The sequence below is a fragment of the Saimiri boliviensis genome, chromosome 12, assembly GCF_048565385.1.
Source record: "Saimiri boliviensis isolate mSaiBol1 chromosome 12, mSaiBol1.pri, whole genome shotgun sequence".
Taxonomy (NCBI): domain Eukaryota; kingdom Metazoa; phylum Chordata; class Mammalia; order Primates; family Cebidae; genus Saimiri; species Saimiri boliviensis.
In genome coordinates, this window is record NC_133460.1 from 72,413,652 (window position 1) to 72,426,345 (window position 12,694).

Below are 12,694 nucleotides of genomic sequence, written 5' to 3' on the forward strand. Positions count from 1 at the left end.
GTCTCAGCCAGTTTCTTCTCCAGTCATCCTTCAGTTTGGTCATGCAGAGACCCTTCTTCCACTGCTTTCTCTCATGGGCTACTTCAAAGACAAGGAACCTCTAACAGCTTACAATTACAAGGAACAAATGCATCGGAAGTTCCGAAGTGGTCACATTGTACCTTATGCCTCAAACCTAATATTTGTGCTTTATCACTGTGAAAATGCTAAGACTCCTAAAGAACAATTCCGAGTGCAGATGTTATTAAATGAAAAGGTGTTACCCTTGGCTTACTCACAAGAAACTGTTTCATTTTATGAGGATCTGAAGAACCACTACAAGGACATCCTTCAGAGTTGTCAAACCAGTGAAGAATGTGAATTAGCAAAGGCAAACAGTACATCTGATGAACTATGAGTAAATGAAGAACATTTTTAATTCTTTAGGAATCTATAAGGAGTGAGTACATGCTTGTAATAGGTAGGCAGTCCCTTGATTATGGAAAACTTTATATTACTTGAGTGTTTCTGTCTTTTCACAGAAAAACATTAGGTTTCTCTTTGGGTTTGGACATGAGATGTAAGAAATGATTTTTCACTGGAGCAGCTCTCTTAAGGGGAAACAAATCTATTCAGAGAAACAGCTGGCCCTGCACATGTTTACAAAATGAAATTCTTCCTACTTATATAAGAAATCTTGCCAGGCGCGGTGGCTCAAGCCTGTAATCCCAGCACTTTGGGAGGCCGAGGCGGGTGGATCACGAGGTCGAGAAATCGAGACCATCCTGGTCAACATGGTGAAACCCCATCTCTACTAAAAATAGAAAAAACTAGCTGGGCGTGGTGGCGCGTGCCTGTAATCCCAGCTACCCAGGAGGCTGAGGCAGGAGAATTGCCTGAGCCCAGGAGGCGGAGGTTGCGGTGAGCCGAGATCACGCCATTGCACTCCAGCCTGGGTAACAAGAGCGAAACTCCGTCTCAAAAAAAAAAAAAAAAGAAAAAAGAAAAGAAATCTCACACTGAGATAGAATTATGGTTTCATAATGATGCTTGATAAGTGCTGGAGTAACAAAACATCTCAGTTGGACCATCCTTAACTTGAATGAACTGTCTAGGAACTTTACAGATTGGTCTGCAGTTCTCTCTTCTTTTCCTCAGGTGGGACAGTTCTAGCATTGTCTTTCTGAATCAGGAATATTGTGATAAGCTGGGAGTATCACTTTGGAAGAAAGTAACATCTCTAGATGAGAATTTGAAACAAGAAAGAATATTGTAAAAGGACACCTTCACTAAAGCAAGTCAGAAAGTGCAATGAAAATAAATATTTTTGGTATTTGGTATTTATAAAATATTTGAACATTTTTTCAAGAATTCCTTTCTACTTCTAGGAAGTCTCACAAGACCATCTTAAATTATTATTATATCTGGACAATTAGCAACAAGTCAGATAGGTAGAATCAAAGTTTTTCAAATCATTGCTTAGCTGACTTTTTCATTCTGTCACTTGGCTTCTATTTTTATATTTTATTATTATATGAAATGTATTTTTTGGTTGTTTGATTTTTCTTTCTTTCTTTATAAATAGTTCTGAGTTCTGTCTAATACCATGAAAGTATTTGGTATAAAAAAGAAAATTCTTATAACTTTGCTACCAGGTCTTTTCTCCTCTCCATGTCAAAATACAATCAGTAATTTATGTTGAAAGTTTAGAAATTCCAGCAGCTTTGACTCAGTTTGGCAATTTAAAACAATTTTTTCCTAATAGAAATTTCCTCAAATAAATGGAATGTGTTAATGTATTTTAATTCATATATACCTTAAAAATGATATATTTCAAAGAAAAATTTGAGATTTTTCTTGAAAATGTGTGGTTACTTTTATTAAACAACATGTAACAAAATCCCCTACTGGAGTCTCTCTTTTTTTTTTTTTTTTTTAATTGCATTTTAGGTTTTGAGGTACATGTGAAGAACATGCAAGACTGTTGCATAGATACACACATGGCAGTGTGATTTGCTGCCTTCCTCCCCTTCACCTATATCTGGCATTTCTTCCCATGCTATCTCTCCCCAAATCCCCACCCCTGCTGTCCCTCCCCTATTGCCCCCCAACAGACCCCAGTGTGTAGTGCTCCCCTCCCCGTGTTCATGTGTTCTCATTGTTCAACACACACCTATGAGTGAGAACATGTGGTGTTTGATTTTCTGCTCTTGTGTCAGTTTGCTGAGAATGATGGTTTCCAGGTTCATCCATGTCCCTACAAAGGACATGAACTCATTGTTTTTGATGGCTGCATAATATTCCATGGTGTATATGTGCCACATTTTCCCTGTCCAGTCTATCATCGATGAGCATTTGGGTTGGTTCCAGGTCTTTGCTATTGTAAACAGTGCTGCAATGAACATTGATGTGCATGTGTCCTTATAGTAGAAAGATTTATAATCCTTTGGATATATACCCAGTAATGGGATTGCTGGGTCAAATGGAATTTCTATTTCCAGGTCCTTAAGGAATCGCCACACTGTCTTTCACAATTGTTGAGCTAATTTACACTCCCACCATCAGTGTAAAAGTGTTCCTACTTCTCCTCTCCAGTATCTGTTGTGTCCAGATTTTTTAATGATTGCTCTTCTAACTGGTGTGAGATGGTATCTCAATGTAGTTTTAATTTGCATTTCTCTAGTGACCAGTAATGATGAGCATTTTTTCATATGTTTGTTGGCCTCATGTATGTCTTCTTTTGTAAAGTATCTGTTCATATCCTTCGCCCACTTTTGAATGGGATTGTTTGTTCTTTTCTTGTAAATCTGTTTTAGTTCTTTGTAAATTCTGGGTATCAGCCCTTTGTCAGATGGGTAGACTGCAAAAATTTTTTCCCATTCTGTTGGTTGCCGATTCACTCTAATGACTGTTTCTTTTGCCGTGCAGAAGCTGTGGAGTTTGATTAGGTCCCATTTGTCTATTTTGGCTTTTGTTGCCAATGCTTTTGGTGTTTTGGTCATGAAGTCCTTGCCTACGCCTATGTCCTGAATGGTTTTGCCTAGATTTTCTTCTAGGGTTTTTATGGTGTTAGGTCTGATGTTTAAGTCTTTAATCCATCTGGAGTTAATTTTAGTGTAAGGTGTCAGGAATCCAGTTTCTGCTTTCTGCGCGTGGCTAGCTAGTTTTCGCAACACTATTAAACCGGGAATCTTTTCCCCATTGCTTGTTTTTGTCCAGTTTGTCAAAGATCAGAAGGTTGTAGATATGTTATGTTGCCTCCGAGGCCTCTGTTCTGTTCCATTGGTCTATATCTCTGTTTTGGTACCAGTACCATGCTGTTTTGATTACTGTAGCCTTGTAGTATAGTTTGAAGTCCAGTAGTGTGATGCCTCCTGCTTTGTTCTTTTTGCTTAGAATTGACTTGGCTATGCGGGCTCTCTTTTGGTTCCATATGAAGTTTAAGGTGTTTTTTTCCAGTTCTGTGAAGAAGGTCATTGGTAGCTTGATGGGAATAGCGTTGAATCTGTAAAGTACTTTGGGCAGTATGGCCATTTTCACGATATTGATTCTTTCTAACCATGAGCCTGGAATGTTTCTCCATCTGTTTGTGTCCTCTCTTATTTCTTTGAGCATTGGTTTGTAGTTCTCCTTGAAGAGGTCCTTTACGTTCCTTGTTAGTTGTATTCCTAGGTATTTTATTCTGTTTGTAGCAATTGTGAATGGCAGTTCATTCTTAATTTGACTCTCTTTAAGTCTGTTATTGGTGTATAGGAATGCTTGTGATTTTGTATCCTGAGACTTCGCTGAAGTTGCTTATCAGTTTCAGGAGATTTTGGGCTGAGACGATGGGGTCTTCTAGATACACAATCATGTCATCTGCAAATAGAGACAATTTCACTTCCTCCTTTCCTATTTGAATACCCTTTATTTCTTTTTCTTGCCTGATTGCTCTGGCTAGAACTTCCAATACTGTATTGAATAGGAGTGGTGAGAGAGGGCATCCTTGTCTCGTGCCAGATTTCAAAGGGAATGCTTCCAGTTTTTGCCCATTCAGTATGATATTGGCTGTTGGTTTGTTGTAAATAGTTTTTATTATTTTGAGATGGAATATATTGATGGAATATATTGATGGAATATCATCAATACCTAGTTTATTGAGGGTTTTTAGCATAAAGGGCTGTTGAATTTTGTCAAAGGCCTTCTCTGCATCAATTGAGATAATCATGTGGTTTTTGTCTTTGGTTCTGTTTATGTGGTGCATTACGTTTATGGACTTGCGTATGTTGAACCAGCCTTACATCCCCGGGATGAAGCCTACTTGATCATGGTGGATAAGCTTTTTGATGTGTTGTTGCAATTGGCTTGCCAGTATTTTATTGAAGATTTTTGCATCTATGTTCATTATGGATATTGGCCTGAATTTTTCTTTTCTTGTTGAGTCTCTGCCGGGTTTTGGTATCAGGATGATGTTGGTCTCATAAAATGATTTGGGAAGGATTCCCTTTTTGGATTGTTTGGAATAGTTTCAGAAGGAATGGTACCAGCTTCTCTTTGTATGTCTGGTAGAATTCGGCTGTGAACCCATCTGGATCTGGGCTGTTTTTGGGTGGTAGGCTCTTAATTGCTGCCTCGACTTCAGACCTTGTTATTGGTCTATTCAGGGTTTCAACTTCTTTCTGGTTTAGCCTTGGGAGGAGGCAAGTGTCCAGGAATTTATCCATTTCTTCCAGGTTTACTAGTTTATGTGCATAAAGTTGTTTGTAATAATCTATGCTGATGGTTTGAATTTCTGTGGAATCAGTGGTGATATCCACTTTGTCGTTTTTTATTGCATCTATTTGGTTATTCTTTCTTTTCTTTTTTATTAATCTGGCTAGTGGTCTGTCTATTTTGTTGATCTTTTCGAAAAACCAGCTCCTGGATTTATTGATTTTTTGAAGGGTTTTTTTGTGTCTCTGTCTCCTTCAGTTCTGCTCTGATCTTAGTTATTTCTTGTCTTCTGCTAGGTTTTGAGTTTTTTTAATCTTGCTCCTCTAGCTCTTTCAGTTTTGACGATAGGGTGTCAATTTTAGATCTCTCCTTGCTTCTCATGTGGGCACTTACTGCTATATATTTTCCTCTAGAGACTGCTTTAAATGTGTCCCAGAGATTCTGGTACTATATGTTGTGTCTTCATTCTCGTTGTTTTCGAAGAATGTCTTTATTTCTGCCTTCATTTCATTGTTTATCCAGTCAACATTCAAGAGCCAGTTGTTCAGTTTCCATGAAGCTATGTGGTTCTGAGTTAGTTTCTGCATTCTGAGTTCTAACTTGATTGCACTTGGAGTCTCCTCTTATTAGTTTTACAGTACTTTGCTTTTGAAGAGACAGACCATAGGAAAACCAATACATGTTAAGGATATCCATGTGTCTGTATACAGATTGTTGTATGTAACTTGGATTAGGACATTTTCAAGCCAAACTCCAGTTGATAAAATTGAAAAAAATCAGTTGTAGTCTTTGAAAAAAAATGACAATAAGATCTTTATCACCAACAGTCGAAATATTTTTTAGTTAATGCTTATCATTTGAGTTTTTCAGCCAATGAAGTCATCATATGCTAGTTTAGAGAAAAGACAAAGATTTTAAATGCTTTCTCTATTAGTAAGAAAACCTCATGTTACTTTTGGTTTGCAAACTATGACCCAAGGACACCTTTAAAATGATATCATATTACCTGTTGGGTTATGTGACTTTGCCAAGACCTTTTTGAATAGATCTTCTAAGATTAAAAAAAAAAGTGGCGATAATGAGTAAATAAAAGAAACAAGCCAACAAACACTGGAAGCTGTAAATATGGTATGTGTGCTATGAAAAGATGAAGGAGGACCATTTCAACATGGGATTTTCAGAAACTGAATTATTCCAGAATGGACATGATATAGATTAAATCAAATATTATCTTCATAACACAAATTCTAGAAAGAAGATATGAATGTTACAAAGAAAGGATTTTGGGTTGAAGTGACCTTGGGAAACATGGGGTTCTCCTATGGAATGCCTCTGGCTTTTAGTATGCTATTGTGCATTGTGACTAAAGGAGGCATTATAGGAGATTACATTTTTTTTCTACCTTTCTTGACCTGAGTAGATTCTCATTTACAAGCGTCATAAATTGTAACTCCACAGCAGGAAAAGAGACGTCATATTCTTCCAATGAAAGATTTATAGTTTGAGTTCCGTACTGAAAAACTTGGGAGGAGATTAACTTTAAAAAACTTTATTTTGTCATTACTGAAATAATGTATTTTAAGATAAAAGGTTTCTTAATTTTATTATTCTTTAAGCTAGCCTCAATTCAGCATCTTCCATGTATCGCATTCTATGACTCACCACCCTATAGCCTGAAAGGAACCCAATGGCATGTGTTAGTTTAATCCAAAATCTTTCAAAGTACATTCTCATTTATGGGTCTATAACAATTTACAATCTATGACAATTGTAAATGAGAACGTACTTTGAAAAATTTTGGATTAAACTTAACACATGCCATTTGGGTTCCTTTCAGGCTATGGCGTGGTGAGTTATGGAATTAAAAACAGGAAAAATTGTACTCAATTGTAAATTTGATCAGATAAAAAATAGAATAGTTATAGTTTTATCTTAAAATATTCTTTTGTAATTTAGTATTCATTTCTTAAAGAAAAATGGAAATGCATTTTGTTAAAAATCTAAGTGTCACAACTATATATTCAGATTATGAGATGCAGAGATCCTTGATCTTTTGATCAGAGATCTTCAAATGAATGATGTTTCATAAAATAGATGATTAGCTGTTAAATGCTGATAGTGCATTAATACTGCTGATTCTGCAAAGTTCTGGTGTCCTCATTTCTTTAAAAAAAAAATTGTAAATATGCAGACAAGAAAATAAAATGATAAGCACCCATATCCATCCTGTTTTATCAAAATTAACATTGTAACATTTGTTTTAGATTTAAATAAGAGCTGTTTTGAGGACTTTTGTATACCTCTATGATTTTACTACCTCTAAACCCTACCTAGAGGTAACCATCAACATAAAATTCAATATTCATCATTGCATTGCATGCTTGATTCTAGAAGCTTGTAGTATTGTGGGAGTTTAAAATTTTTTCTATAAAAAGACATCATTCTCTATAATTCTTGAATGACTAATGTATTTTACTGCTCTATTTGTTTTTCAAGACTTTTAAAAATCCCGATGTTTGTTGCAAATTAGTACCTTTAGTTTATCAATGCCTGTTGAGTACTTTCGTATATAAACACTATACTTTTAGTCTGTGGGCATATAAAGATCAATGAACTTAGTTTTTTGTTTTGTTTTTTTTTTTATCCTTTGAATACTTTTTAAAATATCAAAGACTGTGAAAGTTTTATAGGAATTAAAATTTATTGTTCCACAGGACCATATAGTCATCTTTGACTCTATAGAGATGTATTTTAAATATTTCATATGAAACTACTGGATGAAGGTTAAGTGTGGTCCATTTTTGCTAGTTTTACAGAAGTAGTGATACTATTCTGGTGTTATTCTTATTTAGGAAATGTCTAAAATGAGAATCTCAAGATAAAAACTAAAGGCATTATCTATGATAGGATATGTGAAGAGTTGAACATTGAAAAAGATAGTCTTTGGCTAACAAGAGTTCATTCGTAATAGGTGAGCAAATTACTCAGTTATGCCAAAATGTAATCCTTACTGGTTCAGCATTTTGGCTGATTAATTTCTATGGACATTAGCCACTTTTTCTGTCTCATCTACAGCTACATATGCATTGTATTATACTTACTGTTTTCTATGGTCATGTGGTCGTTTTGAAGTTCCTGCTCTCCAACACACAGTCACTTACTTGATACTGCTTTTTTGTATGATCTCAATCTTAATTAACACTGAAATCAAAACTCAGTGTGCAAGGAAAAAAGTAGTTCATTTTTTTCCAGGCATATTCTAGTGTTATGATATCTTTATTTGAATGCTGTTCTTCTGTAAACTGCAGAACTGCTTATGCATGCTCTTGGGATGTGAAAGTTACATGCAACCTAACCAGAATATCAACTGTACAGTTTTGGAACACACTTCTCTAAGGTGGTATTTCAAGTGGTTCATTAATGATAGTTGGAATTTGGACTGTCTTTTGCCAAATGTAAGCTGAAAATATTTGCATTACTTGCATATATAATTTACTTATTTCTAACAATTACCCTGAACTTAGATCACAGATCACCCAACTCTCTGTTAACTGTTCTTTTTCTCATACTCATTTGTTTCCTTCCATTCATGTGGCAGCCTCTTTTACTCTTTAGTCTATTTAGCCATGTTGTTTTCTGTATATGTGAGAATAATATCATTTTTGACAGAACTCTGTATCAGGTAAAGAGATGTCATATTCTTCCAGTTAAAGATTTATTATTTATTAACTTGTTATTTATTTTATTATTCTGTAAAGTAGCATCAACTCAACATCTTCCATGTAGCACATTCTCAGATTTTATTTTATTTTTAGGATAGAGTCTCACTCTGGCCCAGGCCGGAGTGCCATAGTGCCATCATAGCTCACTGCAGCCTCGAATTCAGCTCAAGTGTTCCTTGAGCTTCCCAAGTGTCTGGGACTACAGGCATACCCCACCATGCCCAGCTAATTTTTAAATTTATTGTAGAGAGGGGGTCTCACTGTGTTACTGAGGCTGATTTTGAACTCCTGGGCTCAAGTAATCCCCTCACATCAGCCTCCCAAAGTGCTGGGATTACAAGCCTGAGCCACTGCAACCTGGCCCATTCCTAGATTTTAAACCATTTAGACCCAAGAAATCCATGTTTACACTTTTGTTTGTTGTACTGGGAGGATAAATGTTTGTTCATTAAAATAACAGTCTTCTGAGTTGGGTAATACTACTGGTAAAGTTTAATTCAGATATTTATTTTACATTATTTCTAAGATGGCCATTATGGAAAATTAAGTTGGAATGAAAGTCTATAGATTTTTGTCTGCATTAACAATTTGAGTGCTTGGGAAACTTTTTCAACAAATATTCTGGAAAAAATACAGCTTAGAAGTAAATTATATAAGTATATACTGGTGAAATGTATCCTTGCATATGTACAGATAAAACAATCTACTTAATGGATAAAAAAGGTTCTTAATTGGAAATAGCTAATTTTGCTCCAGCCATAGTTGCTTTTTATGTTTTTTGCTTGTTTGTTTGTTTAGTTACAATCTCACTCTATCACCTAGGCTGGAGTGCAGTGGCACAATCATGGCTCACTGCAGCATTGACCTCCTAGTCTCAAGTGGTCCTCCCACATCAGCTTCCCAAGTAGCTGGGACAATGGATGTAGGACACTATGCCCTGCTAATTTTTTTTTTTTTTTTAATCTTTTGTAGAGACAGGGTCTTGGTATGTTGCCCAGGCTGGTCTTGAACTCCTAGGCTCAAGCAGTCCTCCCACCGCAACCACCCAAAGTGCTGGGATTCCAAGTGTGAGCCACCACACCTGCCGGTTTCTTTTTCTTAGATATTTTTCTTTACCTTTTTGAGATGAGAAGTCTAGTTTTGGTGAGATAAGATAGTGTTTTTTTCTCTTCTGTCTAAGAAGCTTTGCTCCCTGGAGCTTTTTGTTAGTATTTGCATTATGAAAATTAGGTTAAGGGCCTGGTTTTCTGATTTATCTGTTTTAGATAGTCACACCACCCAAGTGCCATTTATAGTGGGAAGAAACAATTGTGTCAGCTTTTCTTTCTCCTCCAGTCCTGCGAGACTGAAAGGAATCTGAGAAGAGAAATTGAGATCCTTGGGGTCACTGAAAAAATAAGCTAGAAACAGCCTTCTCTACCTTTTCTCCAGATTTAAATATAGATTCCAGAAGTAGCTAGGATTCTATTAATACACCCACATTACTCTGGTTGCAAGACCTCAGGTTTTTCTAGTTAGGAAATTGAGGGTAGAGTAGCTGACTCTGGAACTTTCCAAATAGACTGCTAATTTTTGCTTCAGTCACCTGCTGGAGGTAGGAAAGTCAGTAATACTTGCTTTTCAAGTCTAGTGGCTATCCGCCCAGCTCTTAAAAAATAGCTGGAAGCATGGCTAGAAGACTTTCCTCCAACCCTGGGGCCTACGTGATGTTTCAAAGGATTGTTTTAACAGGTCTGAACACTGACTATGTAAACCAAAAATAAAATTTTAAGCTCCCCAACTGACTGAATGGACCCCTTCTTGGCCAACACATCTCAAAAACCTGAACAACTAGTTCAAGCCATCACAGGAAGAAGGACCTGGACATACCTGTTACATCCTTCTCCCTTTGAAGTTTAGAAATAACTGACCAGCATTAATGTGAAAATAGAGATCATAATACTGACAAAACAGACTATAGTAATAAGATACCAAATTCAACCTGACCCTGGTACAGGATCATATAACAGCAGACCCTGAAGGAAATCAAAGTATGTTACCCCAAAATACATTTTTTTGACATATTTTGAAATGGCCCTGCAAAGCCCTCTTTTGTGGACGAAATCTGCGTTCTGTAGAGGATCTCTTTCCCTTGCTAGGTCTTTTCTAGAGTCTGACACCTTTTAAGTTTCGACTAGAGATATTTACCAACTATTCTGTCTGAAGCCTGCTACATGGAGGCTTCATGTACATAAGGATCTTGGCTTCCACAGTCTGCTTAACTTTAACATTTCTTTAGGCTGACTTCAACTCTTTCAACCAATTGCCCAGTTAGGAAATCTTTTAATCTGTCTATGACCTGGAAGCCCTTCCGCTTAAGATGTCCTGCCTTTCTGGGCCGAACCAATGTGTACTTTCCATGTAAACATGTATCAATTTATGCTTTTGCTTGTAACTTCTGTCTTCCTAAAATGTATAAAACGAAGCTGTAACCCAACCACGTTGGGTGCATGTTCTCAAGACCTCTTGAGGTTGTGTCATGGGCCATAGTCCTTAATCTTAGCAAAGTAAGCCTAAATTGATTGATATTTGTCTCAGATTCTTTTTGGTTTAAATTACAAATTATTTTATAAGCACTATTATAGATCTGGGTGCATGTATTTGTTGGTAGTTGTGCAAACATAGGTGAGTAAAGTTCAGTCTTAGGGGAAAATCATCTCTTGTTGCACATCATACTGTATCAAAGTACTCTAATTCTCAATCCTCAGCAATGTACCTGATGTTAATTAGGTAATCTGTAAAATAAATCATGTATTAAATGATAGTTGCCATTAGGTAAGAAAAATATCTACATGTGCCAAGCACTATAGGTTGTACTTTGTTACTCTGTTTAATCCTCTGCACTGCACTGTGAAGTTGGTAGTATAAAACCCATTTTGCAGATGAGGAAATTGAGGTAGTAATTTCAACTTTGTGTTGAAGATCCTATAGTAAACAGAGCAATTGGATGAATCAACGAAATACCAGAAAACACAGGAAGACCCTTGGTAGCTGCTGCTTGCCTGCCTGCTTTGCTCTTCTCCTTCCCCTCCCTCTCCCCCTCGCCCTTGCCCTCGCCCTCCCCCTCGCTCTCCCCCTCTCCCTCTCCTCTCTTTCTTCTTTCTTTTTCGAGACAGTCTAGCTCTGTCGCCCAGGTTTGAGTGCATTGGGGCAATCTTGGCTCACTGCAACATCCACCTCCCAGGTTCAAATGATTCTCCTACCTCCCGAGTAGCTGGGATTACAGGGATGCGCCACCACACCCAGCTAATTTTTTTTATTTTTCGTAGAGATGGGATTTCACCATCTTGGCCAGGCTGGTCTTAAATTCCTGACCTACAGTGAGGTCAGGAATTCCTGCCTCAGTCTCCCAAATTGGTGGTATTACAGGCATGAGACACTACACCCAGCCTGGGCATATATTCAGACCTCATAAAGGAGGAGCCCAAAGTACACAGAACTGGTATCAGCCGGCACATATTATGACAATGTTGTTTGACTGATCTTCCATCCTTGACCTGTTTATACAAGGATAGGGTATATGAAAGAAGAAAGTGCCTTTTTTTTTTTTTTTTTTTTTTTGCCATGTTAAGCACTATTCATATTTGTTACAGCAGTGTCAGTGGTTGGAGTGGAATTTGGACCTAATTTATTTGGGGTGTTTTGATATACAGATTGTTTCAGTAACATAAACTGATTGAAACTAATTATTGATTCTGTACAGCACTGCAATAAAAATGCTTTTCAATATGCTGCTACCTTTTGGCCTTTTCTGTAGCCATTGGCTATAATTGTTGAGGCCAAGAAGTTGCATGCTTAGCAGGAAATGGAAAGGAGAAGAAAGTGTCAGCCTCCTAGTTGACCTTTTCTATGACACATCAATTCTTTCTATTTCCCCAGGCTTAGCTGACTGTACTATGCACCTTTTCTAGAAGGCTTTCTGAGTTAACCAGGAGGGTGGGATGAGTTAATTGATTTTTATGCTGTCCCTTAGAAATGTATTTATAGTATTTTAAAGCAAAGCACATCTCAGACCTTTCTGGAAATTCAAAGTTGTTTGAATTTCAGAATAATGGGAACTTGAGTCATATTGTTTGTTTATTTTTCCTTTTGTTGCTTTTATAACCCTTTTGAGCAATAACTACCTAAGAGGCCTAGAAGATAAAATATTTTGTGCCCTCAAATATTTTATGTACATACATAGTGTGTATGTGTTAATTGTTAGTCCTGTTTTAGAAACAATGTCTGTTAGGAAGTCCTCCGTCTTAGAAGGCTTCCCAAAA

General features: G+C 36.8%; 1 protein-coding gene across 5 annotated transcripts in view; it reads left to right on the plus strand.

Moving 5' to 3' along the window:
* The window catches only part of PAPSS2 (3'-phosphoadenosine 5'-phosphosulfate synthase 2), a 254,574-nt gene that overhangs the window by 41,175 nt on the left and 200,705 nt on the right, over positions 1-12,694 (plus strand). Inside the window, exon 3 of one of the 5 annotated variants that reach the window (XM_074382532.1) lies at positions 1-202. The exons of 3 other annotated variants lie outside the window; for them this stretch is intronic. In XM_074382532.1, the coding sequence (XP_074238633.1) occupies positions 1-104 (104 nt within the window). In that variant the 3' untranslated portion in view covers positions 105-202. One more of the 5 variants, XM_003922440.4, reaches the window with a different exon arrangement.